General features: G+C 28.6%; 1 protein-coding gene across 8 annotated transcripts in view; it reads right to left on the bottom strand.

Annotated features, from left to right (window-relative positions):
* The window catches only part of LOC126743117 (semaphorin-1A), a 628,852-nt gene that overhangs the window by 112,990 nt on the left and 495,535 nt on the right, over positions 1-20,327 (bottom strand). For all 8 annotated transcript variants that reach the window (XR_007662785.1, XR_007662786.1, XR_007662787.1 and 5 more), the window contains exon 4: positions 5,529-5,637. Coding sequence is in view for 2 of the 8 variants with exons in the window: in XM_050450080.1 (XP_050306037.1) it covers positions 5,529-5,637 (109 nt within the window). In the remaining 6 variants the exon portion in view is untranslated. The remainder of the gene's footprint in view (positions 1-5,528; positions 5,638-20,327) is intronic.

The following is a 20,327-nucleotide window of genomic DNA, read 5'->3' as shown; positions in this document are numbered from 1 at the left end:
CGAGCCATATCTCTCTTTTCATTTAATAAATGGAATATGATAAAGGATAAAACCTCCATTGCGAGGAAGGGGGGGGGAGTCTCGTCGTCTGGAACAAAAAATATCTTTTGAAGCTAATCTCCGCAAAGCCTGTTATAAGAAGAAAAGATAATCGATCCTCGTTCTCTCGCTCCCTCTTTTCCTCCCTACGCGAAAATGGTAATTGGGCCATTACTAATTCTTATTTAAATTTAGTTGCCCTCCACGAATTGTATTATTTCTTCTAAATGTTTTACGACCCGATGCGTTCGGAAATTCAAATGAAATTTAACCTAAATGAAACCGCGGAGATTAACCGCCGTCCCTCCCCCCCCTCTGGATTTAAATTTGAATCTAATCAGGGTCTGATTCGATGGACGAGGAGGGATTTTCATATTAATTCGTTTTCTACTGTAAATTCTGTTTCGATTTCTACTGACATCCCTTTAGTACAACCCTGTCTTTTAAATGGGGCTTTGCAGTTAAAGGAGACTTTGAGGAATCGGAGTTGGACAAGTATCTAAAGAGCATATTATAAGGTAAGCAGTTCCATTCCCCACAAAGCTAATGACATACCTGAGGTAAGTAATAATGAGTGAAAAGTATAGCGACTTGCCAAACTCAACTACCACTACAAACACCCAGTATATAATCCCGAAATTTGAGCTCCCTATTAATGACTATACCCAAACTGCTGTACTAGTGATTTATAAATAGACACTTGGTCAAAAACACACTTAAGCACATTTATTTTTATTAATTAGTGACAGCACGACTCAAATTAAAGATTTACGGTCTGTACATCAGGTCCCATTGTAGTCCGCAACGAATCGGTATCGGGATTATGCCAGAAAAGTATGGAATCATTCATAAATGTTCCCTGAACATCAAGATTGATAAGATCATTAATTGTATGTTATGTATATATGATAAAATGAATATACGAAAGTGCAAACTCTTAAATGTCAAAAAAATAGGAACTCTAGCGGTTAAAAATGACACTTGCATATTATGGAAATGTGCAGTAATGGCGGGTGATTTGAATGCCGCGCCAAATTTGAATTTTATTATATGACTTATCTCAATCTGCAAAGAGTGTACAACATAAACCCGTCTTTGTTCCACTCATTGTAAAAAACCCAAACTATCGAGGCGTCTTTTGCACGTTGTCGTTTCAAGTTTTGAGTAAGCGTAAAAAAGACGTATGAACGTAGCTTTATATTGTAGGCGTTTCTGAAATGTCAATTGTGTGATCCGGCGGGAAATTTGAATGTTAGTCTTAACAATTTGAAGTAGCGGAAAAATTGACTTATTATAAAAATGATTCACACTAAATCAACTCAAAATGTCCATGTTGTAATTTTTTGACAAGGTATTTTAAGATGATAAATAAAAAGCAATTTACGTGAGTTGTTATAGCAAAGACACAAACCTCATTTACACTAACATACAAAAACACATTTGAAATATACAATATTTTCATAAGAGCCTATAGAACACCCATCTGTCAAGTTAGCAGCGACCCCAGCGGCTGTGGCGAGAGTTAAAATGACGTTTGCAGCAATAACAGATTGCAATGGAAATGCAAACTCTTTAATGTCAAAAGATTAGGGAACTCTAGCGGTTAAAAATGACACTTGCATAAAACGAAAATGCGCAGTAATGGCAGGTGATTTGAATGCCGCGCCAAATTTGAATTTTATTCTATGACTTAGTTTTTACAAAAATCCCTTTCATAATTATCTCTATCTTTGTTTCACTGATTGTAAAAATAGGCTTTTGGGGGGGTTGAAAGGGTAAAAAACGTTGCTCTATATTATGTCAAAAGATTAGGAACTCTAGCGGTTGCACCAAGAAATAAAAATGACACTTAACACTAATGCCCACTAATAATGGAAGATTTAAATGACACAAATGCCGCGAAATTTAAATTTTATTCTGTGAATTAGTTTTTTGAAAAATCCCTCCCATAATTATCACAAACTGCAACATATACGCATCTTTGTTTCACTCATTGTAAAAAACTAAGCTATCGAGGCGCCTTTACACGTTGTCGTTTTTAGTAAACGTAAAAAAAAACGTATGAATGTGGCTTTATATTGTAAGCGTTTCTGAAATGTCAATTGTGTGATTCGGCGGGAAATTTAAATGTTAGTCTTGACAATTAAAAGTAGTGGCAAAATGATCCACACTAAAACACCTCAAAATGTCCATGTTGTCATTTTTTGGTAACGTATTTTAAGATGAGAAATAAAAAAGCAATTTACGTGAGTTGTTACAGCAAAGACACAAACCTCATTTACAGCAACGTACAAAAACACATTTGACATATACAATATTTCCATAAGAGCCTATAGAATCTAGTTAGCAGCGATCCCAGCGGCTGTAGCGAGAGTTAAAATGACGTTTGCAGCAATAAGAGATTGCAACGGAAAGGCAAACTCTGTAGCAACCGGCGCCAAATTTAAATTTAATTTTACAAAATTGAGCCCGATGGGAAATTAATTTTATAGAAAACCAAATGGAATCATCACGTATAATTAGACAGTTTACGAGAGAAAAACACTAATTTTAGCCGATTCAAACACTATTTAGAAAATGAAACGATGATATAGAAAATAGGTGGAAAAATCGAATTCTCATTTATATATCTTTATCTCAATAAGAAAATTAGAAGAGGATGAGAATAAAATGACGTTTTTTGGGTATAATTAGTCACATTACGAGAGAAAAACACTAATTCCAGCTGATTCAAACACTATTTAGAAAATTATACGATGATATAGGAAATAGGTGGAAAAATCATAAAAATTGCGTTTCTCAAAACATATTTTTTAAGGACAATTTAATTCTCTTTAAGAAAATCCAGACTAAATATTCCGAAATTCTTTAACATAGAAGTAACGAGCCGAACACCCGCTTTATGTATTTTAAGTAATTTTCTAATATTTTGTTTACAAAACTTATTACGCCATTATCTTAGACCCTATGTTCTAACGAAAAAAAAAGCAATTTTTATTAAAACAAAAACCCAATCCACTCTCCTATCGACTTATTTTAACTTTGCCCCCTTTAATTTTGAAACATTTTTACACCCTTAATGGACAATTATTGGTTAACGGTAAATGACGCGGAAAATCGATTCTGACACGGTTTTAAATTTCTTCGGATTATATTACCCGAAGGGTACAAATTGCTCCACCCCTGACGATGTAAAACAAAGGGCCGTAATAAAAATGTCTTTTTTAGAGCTTTAAAATCAATCAAGGTACATTTATTCAATATATAACTTAAACAAGTTAACACTCCCGGCACGTTTGAGCGCAGTGTACCCGGAGGATCCCGAGTTAATTTGCAACCGGTGACGAGACTATCAAACACCCCTTTTTCGCCCTTTTTGATAATAAAAGTTGTAGGTCATCATCGGCATCCCTGGGGTGTAACTTTTTCTACCCCTCGAGGGCTCGTTACAATAAGAACAAAAGTAAGTGACCCTTTATGACTCAGGCACAACGTAAAATTATATTTTATTATAAGAAACAAAGAGGCTTAATGAAGTATAGGCAAACTTATTTGAGTCTTGAAAAAACAAGGGCAGAATATAGGCATTTTTGAGAGAAAAAAACGATACAGTAAAAGTTGAAGATCAAAAAAAGGGAATAAGTAAAAATTAATCTTCTAAAAAATTTTTTTAAAATAAATTCTTAAATAAACTAACAGGAAAGATCAAAGTCTTGCCATATTCGAGTAAGATAAAAATAATTTTTATTCTCAGAATAAAAATTCAAATTTCCCGCCAACTCGCGACATTCAGTAAACGTCAAAACAAAACCACTTTTCAAAATTCCAGAGCCGGCTTTGAGTCTTATCAGTTTGGGTTAAGATTAGTAGATGTTGTTGACAATTCGTGGGATTATTAACGTAAAATAAAATTGAAGAATGCTTAGAGAAGAGGCGTTAATTAAAAGCTAAATTAGTCAAATTTGCTTAATATTAAAAAATTAATTAAAGGCAGCCCCAAAATTTTTTTCTAATGAAATTACCAATAATTGTTGTCAAAACAGTGAACTTTGGCTAATATTAACAAATATATATATAAAAACATAAAAGAAAAACACTGTACAAACACCTTTCTGGAATTTAAATAAAAGTCATTTAAATTTCTCGCCAAAAAGCTAGGCCATAAGTTCAAACTTCCCGCCAAATCGCGATAAGCAACGTCACCTTGTTAAGCTTCCGAAGAACTTTGCAGTTCAAAAGTCTGTGTCTTTTGCAATGAGTGGCACAAGGATGGGTGAATGTTTAGACCACCATTGTGGCACTTATGGACTGGTTGGATAGCGTTTTCTTTTGTTGGATTTAGTTGGTTTAAATGCATTTTAATGGTATTTTGCATTTAATTGTATGTAATTTTCTTAGTCTAAAAGTGCCAATAGAAGTCAATTGAATAGAATAAAATGTCGCGTCATTCGAAGAATTCGTCGGTAATTGAAAGAAATTAATTAAAACCCAATGTTACAGAATTTCGGTTAAATTTGTTTAATATTAAAAAAAATTAATGCCCTTTCATAATTGGAATATAACCTCAAAAATCGTAATTTAAATTTCCCGCCAGACATCAAAACACTTTCAAAATTTCTAAAGGCGTCTCCTTAGTTTGGGTCTTTTGCAATAAGTGAGAGGGATAGGTAGATTTTGCAGGCAAAAAAATTTTCACGATATGGTTACCTTAAACGTTAATATAAAGGCACGGTCTCGCACTTTTTTATGGTTAACAAAAACCCTTTTTACAATCACCATTGTCATATTTATTGAAATTTTATGAACATTTTCATATTTCTTCATATGTTCGATTAATTTGAGATTTCAATACAAATTTTTTTCAAATATTTGAAAATTGAGTGAATTATTCATAATTAAAAAACAGTTTAATGGACAAGTTTCAAAATTTTTCCAAAAGTTCCGAAAAAAAATTTAACCCTAACCCCAACAATTTTTTCACTTACTGATAAGTAAAAAAACCACCTCAATGACACATTCCTCAACCCCAAACCCGGTTTTACCAAATAAAATATACTTCCATCATGTCTTTTTTTAGCAAAAGGTAAACAAGTATCGTTATTTATCGAACCTACTGTACAATTAAATTACCAGAAAAACATAAAAGCCACATAAATAATTCAAGTAAAACACAAAAACCACCCCTAAAGGTAATTCTGTCTGAACGCACGATCAATACACCCAAATTATCAATAATAAAAAACCCGATTCCTCCCTAAAATCGTTGTGCTGTAACCCACTTTTTTTTTTTTGCTCCCCGTGACACGACCCGAGAACTTTATGTTTTCGTGATAAAGGCAATGATTTTTCCACGGACCCCTTTATTACCTTAATAAAATGGCATTAGGACAATTTAGTCAGCGATCGAGGGAATGATGTTTTCATTTCCACTAAGGCATAACAAAACGATTTATGGCATCTTAATAAATACAAAAAAAAAACCGACTTACCTCGTCTTTACCCTTCATAACGCACATTTTGGCGTCATGTTCGTTCGAGTACCAAATCAGCCTTTGTTGCTCCGTTAAATCGGAAAAGGTCAGATTGTAGACGACGTTTCTGAAACAAAATGGAGTTACGTTACTAGGACATCGATAAATTTTCACTTGGATTTTTAGTTAGGCACGTTATAAAAGGGAAAAAGGATGATTTCAGACCTACAAGTATTGTACAAAATAAAATTAATTAAATTGCTTATAGATTGATTGAGAAAGAGAATTTTATAATAGTCGTGTAAATTATTAAATGCGATCTTAATTAATATTTCCTTTAAGTGTACTAATTGCGTACGAACCAAACCAAACTTTAAAAAAAAATAAGGTAAATTTTCATTTTTATGTAGTGGTGTCTGAAAACATCTCATTTTTAAGATAACTGGAATATACAATATAAATATAGAAAAAAATAATGGGTGCTATACTTACATTATATTTTCTACCTAATTTAATTAGTTAGGGCAATGTTAGATTTTAAAGATGACTACTCAATTTAAATTAAAATAGAGTGGCCAATTCATCCAAGCACACCAATATACACGTAAGACAAATTTTCCAAAGAATACCCCAACAATGAAAATTTTAAACAGAGGTGTAGGAGATATAGGAACATAATTCACAAAATTAAAAAATAAATACTACAAAGAACAGCTATTTGTAAATTTTTAAAAATGATAAGGAACGCACTGAATATAGAAAAAAATGAAAATTAAATAGGAGAATTAAAAAATAGCAGGGGTAATACCCTAATTACTAAATTACTAACACTTTATTAATAAAAAATATTTTGCTGACTATATTCTGAGTCCGTTATTGCATATTTTTAACTATAACTATCTTATAAGCAGTATATAGCCCAACTTGTTTTAAAATTGGTAATGTTAAACTAATTTTTAAAAGCGGAGATAAAAGGAGTTGCACAAACTATCGCCCAATTTCCTTATTTTCAGTATTTTCGAAAAACTTTATGGCATAATAGCATGGGGAAGCAATTCTGAAACTGCATTAAATAACGTGAAAAAAGCACAGAAATTTTATATAAAAACCGCATGTACCTTTAACAGATTTATTATTTCAAGAGTTTAGTGCTCTTAGGGTAAGGTAACTTTATGCGACCAGGCTCTTATGCTATGTTTTAAATAAAATTGCTCAACAAAGAGATGTAGGCAACTAGAGAAATAAAACAGATAGTAGCTGAAACAACAAAAAGATCTAATAGGGTCTCTCAAAGGTGCATTTCTTATATGGCACCTAAAATATTTATAATCTGCTTTCTACCGATGTAAAGAAAATAATGCAGTTAAGAGCAAAGTTTAAAAAAGCCGTAAAACGTTGATTATACAAAATTGAAATTGAACTTTGCATAAAAACCTTTTTTGCTTGTATCAATACCAAATATTTTAGTCGTTTTGTGTATTTGCCTCGTATTATATTCATTGAAGTTTTTACGTCGTTCTTTATTAAGTACCTACTATTTTAATTGTGTACATAATATGTTCTTGTTGTAGTTATTTTATTTATACTTTTTGATTTAATAATTTAATATTTTTAAAATGGATTACTTAGGATAAAACTTACTTAGCACTAATTATTAGAGCAAGACCGAAGGGCGAAGAAACGATACGCGCTGGCGCACTAGTTACCTTAGTAGATCTTATTAGTGCTCTTACTGTTTATTCATTTAATAATTTGTTTTTTTTCCTTAGTTGTATCTTCAACAATTATGGAATAAACAATTTTTGAATTTTAAATTGACGTTTTATTTTTCACATTTAGGATAGAAAGTTACTTTCCTACACGTTGACACGATTTTTAAAGCGAATTTAATGCGTTTATATATTAAGTTTATATACTAAAATTAATTAGTATTGTAGAGTTGATCATCTCCAATTTAATCTCCCTGGATTTCCTTAATTCAGTTCGAATTAATATTCTTGGTGAGGTTTCTATAAAAAATTAAATTGCAAATTTAAGGATAAATTTATATTTGATGTTTAAATATTAAGACGTAAATTCTATTTTTGACGGTCAATAGTTTTGATAACTTATAATATGAATTATTATTAGTCTAATGAAATTAATAAAAAAAAAATGAAATAGTTAGTTTTTATATAAGTTGATAGAATAGTTTTTTTATAGAATAAGGAAAATGTAGAAAAAGTTATTGGAAAAAAAATTATTTAAAATAAGGAAATTAATAATAAGTCATTTAGGAATAAAACCTAAAGTTGGCGGTAATCCTGCAAGTGATAAAAAATTTATTATATATATAAATATTTTTTTCTTAAATTAAATCAAAAATTCTATTCATTTGGTTAAAATAGAAGATATTGAATTTTTGGAAGATTTAAATAATATTTATAATAATATTGCTATAGATTAATTAAATAATATGACATGAGAAAAATGCTGCTAAAATTCAACCAATAAGGTTAATTGCTAATCAAGCTACAATCTTTCGTAGGCAATATTTGATTAAATCCTTGGATTCTTATTAAAAATCTGGATAAAAAATTGTTAAAAATCAAGAATTATTAATTAAAATCATAGATGCAATTTTATCAATCAAAACTGAAAGGGGACCGCTCCTATTTTTTATAAAACGCTTTATTCCAATATGTAAAAAGCAATATTGCTAACATATCTACTCATCAATCAATTATCCGACAAGAAACAAATATCAAACTGTGATTCCCCAACATAGACTAACTTTAACTAAATTTTAAAATATTATCCAGCAAACTTTATAATTGCCTGCCAATTGAAATAAAAAGTCTGCCTAATAAACATAAATTCATAACAACTTGCTTCACATAAGTCCATATAACATACAGGAATTTTTGAGATTTGACTGGGATACATCCTTCTATACTATTTATTTATGTGTTGGTATAATGGCGTTTTATACAATAACATATGTAAAAAAATACATTATTTATCAATAGTTACAATATTTTATCCCTATTTTACTAAGTAAAATCTTTTCTAATTGATTTATTATTAATTAGCATTTTATTACTGGTTGTACATGTTTGATAACTATCTTATTGACAAATTAAGTTGTTTTTCTTCCATTAGTTTGACAATGTTTAAACTTCTTGTATTTGTAAAGAACTTGTTGTATTGTAGTTGTATTGTTTGCAAATTTAAAAAAAAACAATCAGATTTAAAAGAAGGTGTGGTCAAATCCGGCGCCAAATTTGAATTAAATAAAGCGTAGAAAATTCGAATCCTAAAACGAGCCCAATTTAAGAAAACTAGTAAATATCACAACCTGCGTATACTCCACTCGATTAAAACAGATTGTCAATATAATTGTAACATACAATACAAATTGTAATATAAAATGTTTTGTTTGTATACCAAAAATTGCAGTAAATAAATAATTAGTTCAATAATAAAAAAGTATGAAAACCCCAAAATTCTATTTAAATTATAATATCCTACATAAACTTTTAAATAAATCTAAATAAAAACTATAGTATTTATATAACTGACAAAAGAAATATATACTCTACAAATCAACAATAATTAATATAAAAATATAGAAAGGCCATGTCCGCCAATTAATAAATTGCTGGTATAGTCTGCATTGGAAGATATAAAAGCTGGTAAATTGTACATGAAATAATAAAAGGTGGAACAGTTAAAGACACTACTATAATACATATGTAATGGAGTATGTAGTGTTCAACTAGTTGTTTAACAACATTATATTTTATAGTTATAAACTGACTGAAAAACATTCATAAGGTAATTTCAATAAAAACTTTGAAATGTTGTAAGTTGGAGATCCTATAGTACAGGTCTCATTTTATTGCCAGGCTTATGGATTTTGGAATTGTTGGGTTCAAAAGTTGTAACTCGACTTTGTCTGAAGAAGAATCAAAGTTTTTGCAATTATTTAATGCTGTGTTAACCTGCGAGATCATTTTTGGGCCATAAATGTGCCAATTTTGGCCCGATTTATTATAAATTAAGGGGTTTTTAATGGAGAAAAAAAAAGGTTTTTATGAAAATTTTAATAAAATTAATAGTCGTTGAGTGAAAATAATAATAAAATGAATAGTTTTTGAATGAATTTGTTCCAAGCCAAGGTTGGCCAGTTTTTCAGAAAAAGTGGCCACAAAAATGCCAATTTTAGCCGGCTTTTGTAAAATTTGTTTTAAGTTAAAGGGTTTTTAATGCGAAACAAAAAACTCATTGAACGTCTTATTAAAATTAGTAGTTTTTACATAAATTTCTTCCAAGTCGAGGTTGACCAACTTTCCTAAAAAAATGGCCATAAATATGGTAATTTTGGCCCGATTTCCATGAAATTTGGTTTAAAGTAAAGGGTTTTTAATGAAGAACAAAAAAGGTTTTTATAAAAATTTTGATAAAATTAATAGTTTTTGAATGAAAATATTAATAAAATTATTAGTTTTTGAATGAATTTGTTCTAACCCGAGGTTGCCCAATTTTCCTAAAAAATGACCATATACGTGGTAATTTTGGCCTGATTTTGATGAAATTTGGTTTAGAGTAAAGGGCTTTTAATGGAGAAGAAAAAAGATTTTTAGGAAAATTTTAATAAAACTAATAGTTTTTGAATGAATTTGTTCCAAATCGAGATTGACCAATTTTCCTAAAAAATAGCCATAAATGTGGTAATTTTGGCCCGATTTCGATGAAATTTGGTTTAAAGTGAAGGATTTTTTTTAATGGACGACAAAAAAGGTTCTTATGAAAATTTTGATGAAATTAATAGTTTTTGAATGAAAATATTAATAAACTGAATAGTTTTTGAATGAATTTGTCCCAAGTCAAGATTGTTCAATTTTCCTAAAAAATAGCCATAAATGTGATAATTTTGGCCCGATTTCGATGAAATTTAGTTTAAAATAAAGGGTTTTCAATGGAGAACAAAAAAGGTTCTTATGAAAATTTTGATGAAATTAATAGTTTTTGAATGAAAATATTAATAAAGTGAATAGTTTTTGAATGAATTTGTCCCAAGCCAAGGTTGTCCAATTTTCCTAAAAAATAGTCATAAATGTGGTAATTATGGCCCGATTTCGATGAAATTTGGTTTAGAGTAAAGGGTTTTTAATGGAGAACAAAAAAAGTTTTCATAAAAATTTTGATAAAATGAATAGTTTTTAAATGAATTTGTTCCAAGCCAGGGTTGGCCAGTTTTTCAGAAAAAATGGCCATAAAAATGCCAATTTTACCCGGCTTTTGTAAAATTTGTTTTAAGTTGAGGGGTTCTTAATGTGAAATAAAAACAAATTATTGAACGTTTTAATAAAATTAGTAGTTTTTACATAAATTTGTTCCAAGTCGAGGTTGACCAATTTTCCTAAAAAATGGCCATAAATATGGTAATTTTGGCCCGATTTCGATCAAATTTAGTTTAAAGTAAAGGGTTTTTAATGGAGAACAAAAAAGATTTTTATGAAAATTTTGATAAAACTAATGGTTTTTGAATGAAAATATTAATAAAATGAATAGTTTTTGAATGAATTTGTCCCAAGTCAAGGTTGTCCAATTTTCCTAAAAAATAGTCGTAAATATGGTAATTTTGGCCCGATTTCGATGAAATTAGGTTAAAGTAAAGGGTTTTTAATGGAGAATAAAAAAGGTTTTCATAAAAATTTTGATAAAATAAATAGTTTTTAAATGAATTTGTTCCAAGCCAAGGGCGGCCAGTTTTTCAGAAAAAGTGGCCACAAAAATGCAAATTTTAGCCGGCTTTTGTAAAATTTGTTTTAAGTTAAAGGGTTTTTAATGCGAAACAAAAAACTCATTGAACGTCTTATTAAAATTAGTAGTTTTTAAATAAATTTGTTCCAAGTCGAGGTTGACCAATTTTCTTAAAAAAATGGCCATAAATGTGGTAATTTTGGCCCGATTTCGATAAAATTTAGTTTGAAGTAAAGGGTTTTTAATGGAGAATAAAAAAGGTTTTAATGAAAATTTTGATACAACTAATAGTTTTTAAACGAAAATATTAATAAAATGAATACTTTTTGAATAAATTTGTCCCAAGTCAAGGTTGTCCAATTTTCCTAAAAAATAGCCATAAAAGTGGTAATTATGGCCCGATTTCGATAAAATTTGGTTTGTAGTAAAGGGTTTTTAATGGAGAACAAAAAAGGTTTTTATGAAAATTTTGATAAAATTAATAGCTTTTGAATGAAAATATTAATAAAGTGAATAGTTTTTGAATGAATTCGTCCCAAGTCAAGGTTGTCCAATTTTCCTAAAAAATAGTCATTAATGTGGTAATTATGGCCCGATTTCGATGAAATTTGGTTTAGAGTAAAGGGTTTTTAATGGAGAACAAAAAAGGTTTTTATGAAAATTTTTATAAAACTAATGGTTTTTGAATGAAAATATTAATAAAATTATTAATTTTTGAATGAATTTGTCCCAAGTCAAGGTTGGCCAATATACCAAACAAATAGCCATAAATAAGCCAATTTCGATCCAATTTTTATGAAGTATGATTCAAATTGAAAAGTTTTTAATTGGGAACAAAAAAGGTTCTTATGAAAATGTTGATAAAATTAGTAGTTTTTGCATGAACAGCGTTTGTTTGTTCCATGTGTAGGTTCGCAAACTTTCCTAAAAGAATGGCCATAATTAAACCAATTTTGGCCCGAATTTGACGAAATTTATTTTTAATTCAATAGTTTTTAATTGAACTATAAAAATGTTGATAAAGTTAATAATGTGTGAACAAATTTATTTCAAGTCAACGTTTTCTTAACTTGCAATAAATTCATTCAACAATTCATAAGTTTCCTGAAAAAATATGCCAATTTTGACCCAATTTTTATAGTTTTTTTTAATTAAAGAATCTTAAATGGGGAACAAAAAAGGTCCTTATAAAAATTTTCAACACTTTTTAAATTATCAATGTTTGCTTATACCAAGACAATTTCCATGAAAAATGCTAAATTAATAATTTTCATCGTTTGGAATATTATTGGGTTTAGGGATCAACAAAATAAAAGTCCGAGCTTATTTTAATTTGCCGACGTTTCGCAAAATATATTTACATCCTCAGGACGAGTTCAATATGTTGGACTTAAGTCAAAAAAAAAAAAAAAATAAAAATGAACATTTATACAGAAAGCTTTTTTTAGGTACGTGACATTAGACAATACAAGGATATGTGCGATACTCGTAAAATATAATATATCACAGGAAAATAAAATTGAATTTTTTTACTGTGAATTAATTCAACAAAAAATAAAACTAAAATAAAAATATAAAAAACTCAACTGTCAAGAGTGTTACTACTGTCAAATATTCCTAAAGTCAAGTCACCCTAAGATGGCCGCCGTCCGAAATTCCACTTTGATGAATCAAGTATCATGGGGCTGGACATAACCTCGAATTTATTCATACATAACCCTAAAATTCAATCAGATATTCCAGAGTTTCTGGTATAATAATGCTTGGGAACAAGGAAGAATCATCGAAAGAAACAAGAATTTTATTTTTACTTAGAATTAAATTATTGACGTTTGAAATAAACTATTAGCTGTTTTTGACTGAAAAACATTAATAAGGTAATTGTAATTAAAACTTTGAAGTGTTGTGAGTTGGAGATCCTATAGTAAAGGTCTCATTTTATTGCCAAGCCTATGGATTTTAAAATTGTTGGGTTCGAAAGTTGTAACTTGACTTTTTCTCAAGAGGAATCAAGGTTTTTGCAATTATTTTAGGCTGTGTTAATCTACGAGAACATTTTTGGGCCATAAACATGCCAATTTTAGCCGCCTTTTGTAAAATTTGTTTTAAGTTGAGAGATTTTTAATGTGAAACAAAGAAAACTCGTTGAACGTTTTAATAAAATTAGTAGTTTTTAAATAAATTTGTTCCAAGTCGAGGTTGACCAATTTTCTTAAAAAAATTGCCAAAAATGCGGTAATTTTGGTCCGATTTCGATGAAATTTGGTTTAAAGTAGAGGATTTTTAATGGAGAACAAAAAAAGTTATCATGAAAATTTTGATAAAACTAATAGTTTTTGAATGAAAATATTAATAAAGAGAATAGTTTTTGAATGACTTTGTTGCAAGTCAAGGTTGGACAGTTTTTCAAAAAAAGTGGCCATAAACATGCCACTTTTAGCCGACTATTATAAAATTTGTTTTAAGTTGAGGGGTTTTTAATATGAAACAAAAAAAATTCGTTGAAAGTTTTAATAAAATTAGAAGTTTTTAAATAAATTTGTTCCAAGTCGAGGTTGACCAATTTTCTTAAAAAAATGGCCATAAATGTCGTAATAATGGCCCGATTTCGATAAAATTTGGTTTAGAGTAAAGGGTTTTTAATGGAGAACAAAAAAGGTTTTTATAAAAATTTTGATAAAGTTAATAGTTTTTGAATGAAAATATTAATAAAATTATTAGTTTTTGAATGAATTTGTTCTAACCCGAGGTTGACCAATTTTCCTAAAAAATGGCCATAAATGTGGTAATTTTGGCCCGATTTCGATAAAATTTAGTTTGAAGTAAAGGGTTTTTAATGGAGAACAAAAAAGGTTTCTATGAAAATTTTAATAAAATTAATAGCTTTTGAATGAAAATATTAATAAAGTGAATAGTTTTTGAATGAATTTGTCCCAAGTCAAGGTTGTCCAATTTTCCTAAAAAATAGTCATAAATGTAGTAATTATGGCCCGATTTCGATGAAATTTAATTTAAAGTAAAGGGTTTTTAATGGAGAACAAAAAAGGTTTTTATGAAAATTTTGATAAAACTAATAGTTTTTAAATGAAAATATTAATAAAATGAATAGTTTTTGAATGAATTTGTTCCAAGCCAAGGTTGGGCAGTTTTTTAGAAAAAGTGGCCACAAACATGCCACTTTTAGCCGACTATTGTAAAATTTGTTTCAAATTGAGAGGTTTTTAATGTGAAACAAAAAAAATTTTTAATAAAATTAGAATTTTTTAAATAAATTTGTTCCAAGTCGAGGTTGACCAATTTTCTTAAAAAAATGGCCATAAATGTCGTAATAATGGCCCGATTTCGATAAAATTTGGTTTAGAGTAAAGGGTTTTTAATGGAGAACAAAAAAGGTTTTTATAAAAATTTTGATAAAGTTAATAGTTTTTGAATGAAAATATTAATAAAATTATTAGTTTTTGAATGAATTTGTTCTAACCCGAGGTTGACCAATTTTCCTAAAAAATGGCCATAAATGTGGTAATTTTGGCCCGATTTCGATAAAATTTAGTTTGAAGTAAAGGGTTTTTAATGGAGAACAAAAAAGGTTTCTATGAAAATTTTAATAAAATTAATAGCTTTTGAATGAAAATATTAATAAAGTGAATAGTTTTTGAATGAATTTGTCCCAAGTCAAGGTTGTCCAATTTTCCTAAAAAATAGTCATAAATGTAGTAATTATGGCCCGATTTCGATGAAATTTAATTTAAAGTAAAGGGTTTTTAATGGAGAACAAAAAAGGTTTTTATGAAAATTTTGATAAAACTAATAGTTTTTAAATGAAAATATTAATAAAATGAATAGTTTTTGAATGAATTTGTTCCAAGCCAAGGTTGGGCAGTTTTTTAGAAAAAGTGGCCACAAACATGCCACTTTTAGCCGACTATTGTAAAATTTGTTTCAAATTGAGAGGTTTTTAATGTGAAACAAAAAAAATTTTTAATAAAATTAGAATTTTTTAAATAAATTTGTTCCAAGTCGAGGTTGACCAATTTTCTTAAAAAAATTGTCATAAATGTGGTAATTTTGGCCCGATTTTCATGAAATTTGATTTAGAGTAAAGGGTTTTAAATGGAGAACAAAAAAGATATTTGTGAAAATTTTGATAAAACTAATAATTTTTGAATGAATTTGTTCCAAGCCGAGGTTGACCAATTTTTCTAAAAAATGGCCATAAATGTGGTAATTTTATCCCGATTTCGATGAAATTTGGTTTAAAGTAGAGGATTTTTAATGGAGAATAAAAAAGGTTTTTATAAAAATTTTGATAAAACTAATAGTTTTTAAATGAATTTGTTCCAAGCCAAGGTTGGCCACTATGCCAAAAAATGGCCATAAATAAGCCAATTTTGATCCAATTTTCATGAGGTATGATTCAAATTGAGAAGTTTTTAATTGGGAACAAAAAAGGTCCCTATGAAAATGTTGATAAAATTAGTAGTATTTTAATGGACAACGTTTGTTTGTTCCATGTCTAGGTTCGCAAAGTTTCCTAAAAGAATGGCCATAATTAAGGCAATTTTGGTCTGACTTTGGCCGATTCAACAGTTTTTCATTGGAAAAAAGACTTCTCTATAAAAATGTTGATAAAGTTAATAATGTGTGAACAAATTTATTTCAAGTCAACGTTTTCTTAACTTGCAATAAATTCATTCAACAATTCATAAGTTTCCTGAAAAAATATTCCAATTTTGACCCGATTTTTATAATTTTTTTTTAAATTAAATTAAAGGATTCTTAACGGGGAACAAAAAAGGTTCTTATAAAAATTTCGATAAAATCAATACTTCTTTAATTATCAACGTTTGTTTATACCAAGACAATTTCCATGAAAAATGCAAAATTAATGATTTTCATCGTTTGGAATATTATCTGATTTAGGGATTAACAAAATAAAAGTCCGAGCTTATTTGAATTTGCTGACGTTTCGCAAAATATATTTGCATCCTCAGGACGAATTCAATATTAAATATTTCTTGTATTAGACAATACAAGGACATGTGCAATACTCCTAAAATATACTTTATCACAGTAAAATAAAATTAAATAAAATGTCACGTACAAAAAAAGCTTTCTGTATAAATGTTCATTTTTTATTATTTTTTTTGACTAGTTAGTTTAAGTCCGCCATATTGAATTCGCCCTGAGGATGCAAATATATTTTGCGAAACGTCGGCAAATTTAAATAGGCTTGGACTTTGAAAAAAAGATATTTTTGTTTTATTTATTTAAAAAAAAACCTGTCCATCTCTGGTTTGGATTTTCGACTCCTTTCAAGTTTCGTTTCTATAAAACTGAGGTAAAATCGAATAAAATTAACGATCCGTATTTCGGAAAGTAAATATCTGGATCGTAAATTTTTATGCGAGTTATATTGTGGTAAGTAAACAGATGTAATGTTGCAATCCTCTATCTGACCTTTATACTTGTTATTTTGCACAAATTGCAATTTTTCATTTATATAAATCTGCAGTTATGTACCTTAAACACAAAAAATCTCTTTCTCTCAAACTCTCTATTTAACAATATAAGAACCTGATGTAGTTTTTGATCCAAATTTTTTCTTCCAATCCCTCTATAGAATAGCGCAATATTTTACTCTTTTTTACCCTAAAAACTGAAACTCTGTCCTAACAAAGCAATAAAACCAAATGAAGCCCTCATCTATTAGACTGAATCCCATATTGCCTGAACACATCGATAGCTACAAGCAAAAGAACAAAAAAAACGAACCCTCTGGATCGAATATTATGTCGAGTGCGACCTGGAAAATGACCGGGAGCATTACTAGCAGAAAAACGGGTTTTTCCCGCCCGTGCTCATAAAGCGCATATTTTGCAGCGGGAATATTATCATGCTTAGCGAAAGGCACCGAGCCATATTTATCGTTTTTCACTGGCGGTCCCCTATTGGTGAAAAAGTTTCCTGCTGCAAACTTGTATACGATTTTCGATGGGTCGTTTTGTTTTTATCGATATATCCGTTCGCTCTATCTTCGCTCCTGCTGCCAGACTTCTTTATGGTATTTTGTTCGTCGTCGCAGATATATTTTCTCCCGTTTAGTATTCGGGCACTGAACAATGTTTTCTCTATACTATAGATGTTGCGCAATGTTTCTTTATCGTGAGTGTTGTTAGTACGTTGATGGACGATATTATTGACAGACTAACGAGGAGAAATAGAGTTCAGGAGTTCAAGAGAAAGTTCCCTTTTTTTGCATTTTTCTATGAGCAGAATCGTAGCAGCTATTTGTTTTTTAACTTCAAAATATAGTAATTAATTTTTTTGAAAAATTACACATTTATTTATTCAATAATGCAGAACGAACTAAAAATGTAAAAAATTAATAATTGATAATTCAAAGGAATTTATAGTCAAAAGTTCAAAGTTTGACCGTTTCAAAGTTGGGTTGGATATGTCCTAGACCATTTTAGTTTTAGTGATTACAGTCGCTTTTTCTTCGATTTTTGGCACTAAATTTTTTTTATTCAAAAGGTCAAATAACTGCTCAATAAGAAATAAATTTTCAAGGCAGATGTGCTAAATGTGCCATAGCATTAATGCAAAATAAATTATTAAATAATGCAACAATCAGTAATCAATTCCATACACTTTAACAATTTACTACAACTTAAAATAAAAATTTTTAAATATTCAAAGACCAAAAATTTTAATATTTAAAAATACAGAAGTAAAAAAAAATGCAAAAAATTCAAAATTCTTGTTTTTTTCGTTAAGTTCTGTTAAAAAATTTAAAATAGGCAAAGTTCATAATTTAAGACATAGGGAGATTTTATGTTATAAATTCAAAGATTAAATAATTTAAATATTGAAAAATTCAAAAAAGCAAAAATTCATTATTTTTGGTTTAGTAGAGTTTATGTTCAAAAATTCAAAACTCAAAAAAAAAACAAATTTAAAAATGTTATTTTTCTTGTTAAGAGAATGTTTATAATCCAATGCATAGGCATAGTATATGGTAAATAATTCAATAGTTTGGAAAAATTTAATTTTTTTTTAAATGTTGACGGCATAAGCAGAATTCTTCAAAAATTGAAAAATCCAAAACTCTAAAAATTGAAAATAAACAACAATTCAAAGAATAAAAAACTCAAAAGTTTTGCTTTATTTTCATGACATAGGCAAAGTTTATGTTCAGAAATTCAAAAATTGAGAAATATTAAATTATAAAGAATGATACTCTTTCCAGGTATATCTGTCCTTATTTAAATATAATAAATTAAAAATTAAATTATAAAAATATTAAAAAAAAAAAATAAAAATTGAAAGATTAAAAAATTCAAAAGTTCTGTTTTTCTATTTTTTTTAAAGTAAATTTTTAATTTTAAAATAATTTTCAGCAGAACTTAAGGAGAAAAAGAAAAATTTAAGAATTTTGAAATTTTGATTTTATTTAAAAAATTAGTTTTTACACTTTTGATTTTTTTTAATTAAGTTTTGAAACTTTAAACTTTTGTTTTTTTTTTAAATTTAATCAATGTGAATCTTTGTTTTTTTTTGTATTTTTAAACACACCTTTTTATTCCATATACTATAAAATTTCTGATATAAAAAAAACTGAATTTATAATTCTTAAATTTTTATTCTTTTTTATAATTCAAAATGTAACGAAAAATGTCAAATTATTAATAAATATCACAATCTAAGAATGTTGCATCTGATCTACCCTCTTATTCTAACACATCCTATAGTCCAAACGCTTTTGTCAACAAGTTTCAAAATAAGAATTCTAAATATATAAACAAAATATCTCCTAAGCACCTGGACTAAATTGCATTATTTTTCAATTATTAAACGTTATATCCCAAATAGGTCAGAGCTAGGAAAGCACAGAAATACAAGAGCCTGGACTAATAAATATAGCATCTGGTCTGCTCTCTTACTATAATACGTGCTATAGTCCAAGCTTAAATATTCTTCTTGTTAAATGCTTATGATAAGAACCTCAATGGCATTAATACCTGACCTGTTTTACATAGAACCGTTTAATAGTCCAAACGTATTCTGTATAAATCATTTATAAATATTGAAAATTGGAGAGAATTTCAACAAATATAAATGAAATTTTTCCTAAGCACCTGGACTAAATTGCCTCCGTTTAACATATTATGCCATTTTAAATATGCCGAGGTCACATCTGATCTGTGCTATTATAGTCCAAGCTTTATTATCAAAAAATCTTCTCTCTTTTATAGTCCATACGGCATGACATATGCACCAGGACTATAAAAATTTGATTTTAACACATGGTTGTAAATAGAGCGGCTAATAGTCCAAGCGCATTTTGGACAAATCATTTACAAATATTGGAGAGTTGCTATTATATTTCCCAAGCGTTTGGACTAAATTGCATTATTTTGCAACTATTAAAATTAACATTAAATTTCATTAGGTCAGAGCTCAAAAAAAGACAGAAACATAAGAGCCTGGACTAATGAATATTATCATAACATAATAATCTGCTCTCTTTTCAACATTTCAACACGTGCTTTAGTCCAAGCTCTAATTTTAAATAGATCGGTTTAATAGTCCAGGCATATATTGTAAAAATCATGGAGAAATATTGGTAAATAGCAATAATGAAATATTTTCTCTTAAAGTCATAAAAGACACGTAGATAACGCCCTCTGCAAGTAACAGGTATATTAAGGACAAATTCAAATTTTTCACGTCAAAAAACCCCAGGTGGCAATTTTCGTTTAGAAATTTTTGGCAACCTGTGTCTTGAAAACCATGCATTTTAGACTACACGTGTATAGAAACCTTTACATTAAAAATACTTGAAAAATCGGCTACTTATTAAATAACACCCTGTATATTCAAAAGATATTCACATATCACCCTGTTTATTCAAAGATTGAAAAAATCAAAAGTGCCGCTAAGAAACATTAAATTGTTAAGTTTATGATTCGAATGCAAAAATTGGACAAAATTAATAATTCAAACACCTGGACTATAAAAATTTGATTTTTTACACGTGGTTTTAAGTAGAGCGCTTTAATAGTCCAA

This window comes from Anthonomus grandis, chromosome 12, assembly GCF_022605725.1.
Source record: "Anthonomus grandis grandis chromosome 12, icAntGran1.3, whole genome shotgun sequence".
In the NCBI taxonomy this organism is placed as follows: domain Eukaryota; kingdom Metazoa; phylum Arthropoda; class Insecta; order Coleoptera; family Curculionidae; genus Anthonomus; species Anthonomus grandis.
The sequence above is the reverse complement of the archived record's forward strand: the minus strand, read 5'-3'. Positions and strand labels throughout refer to the sequence as shown.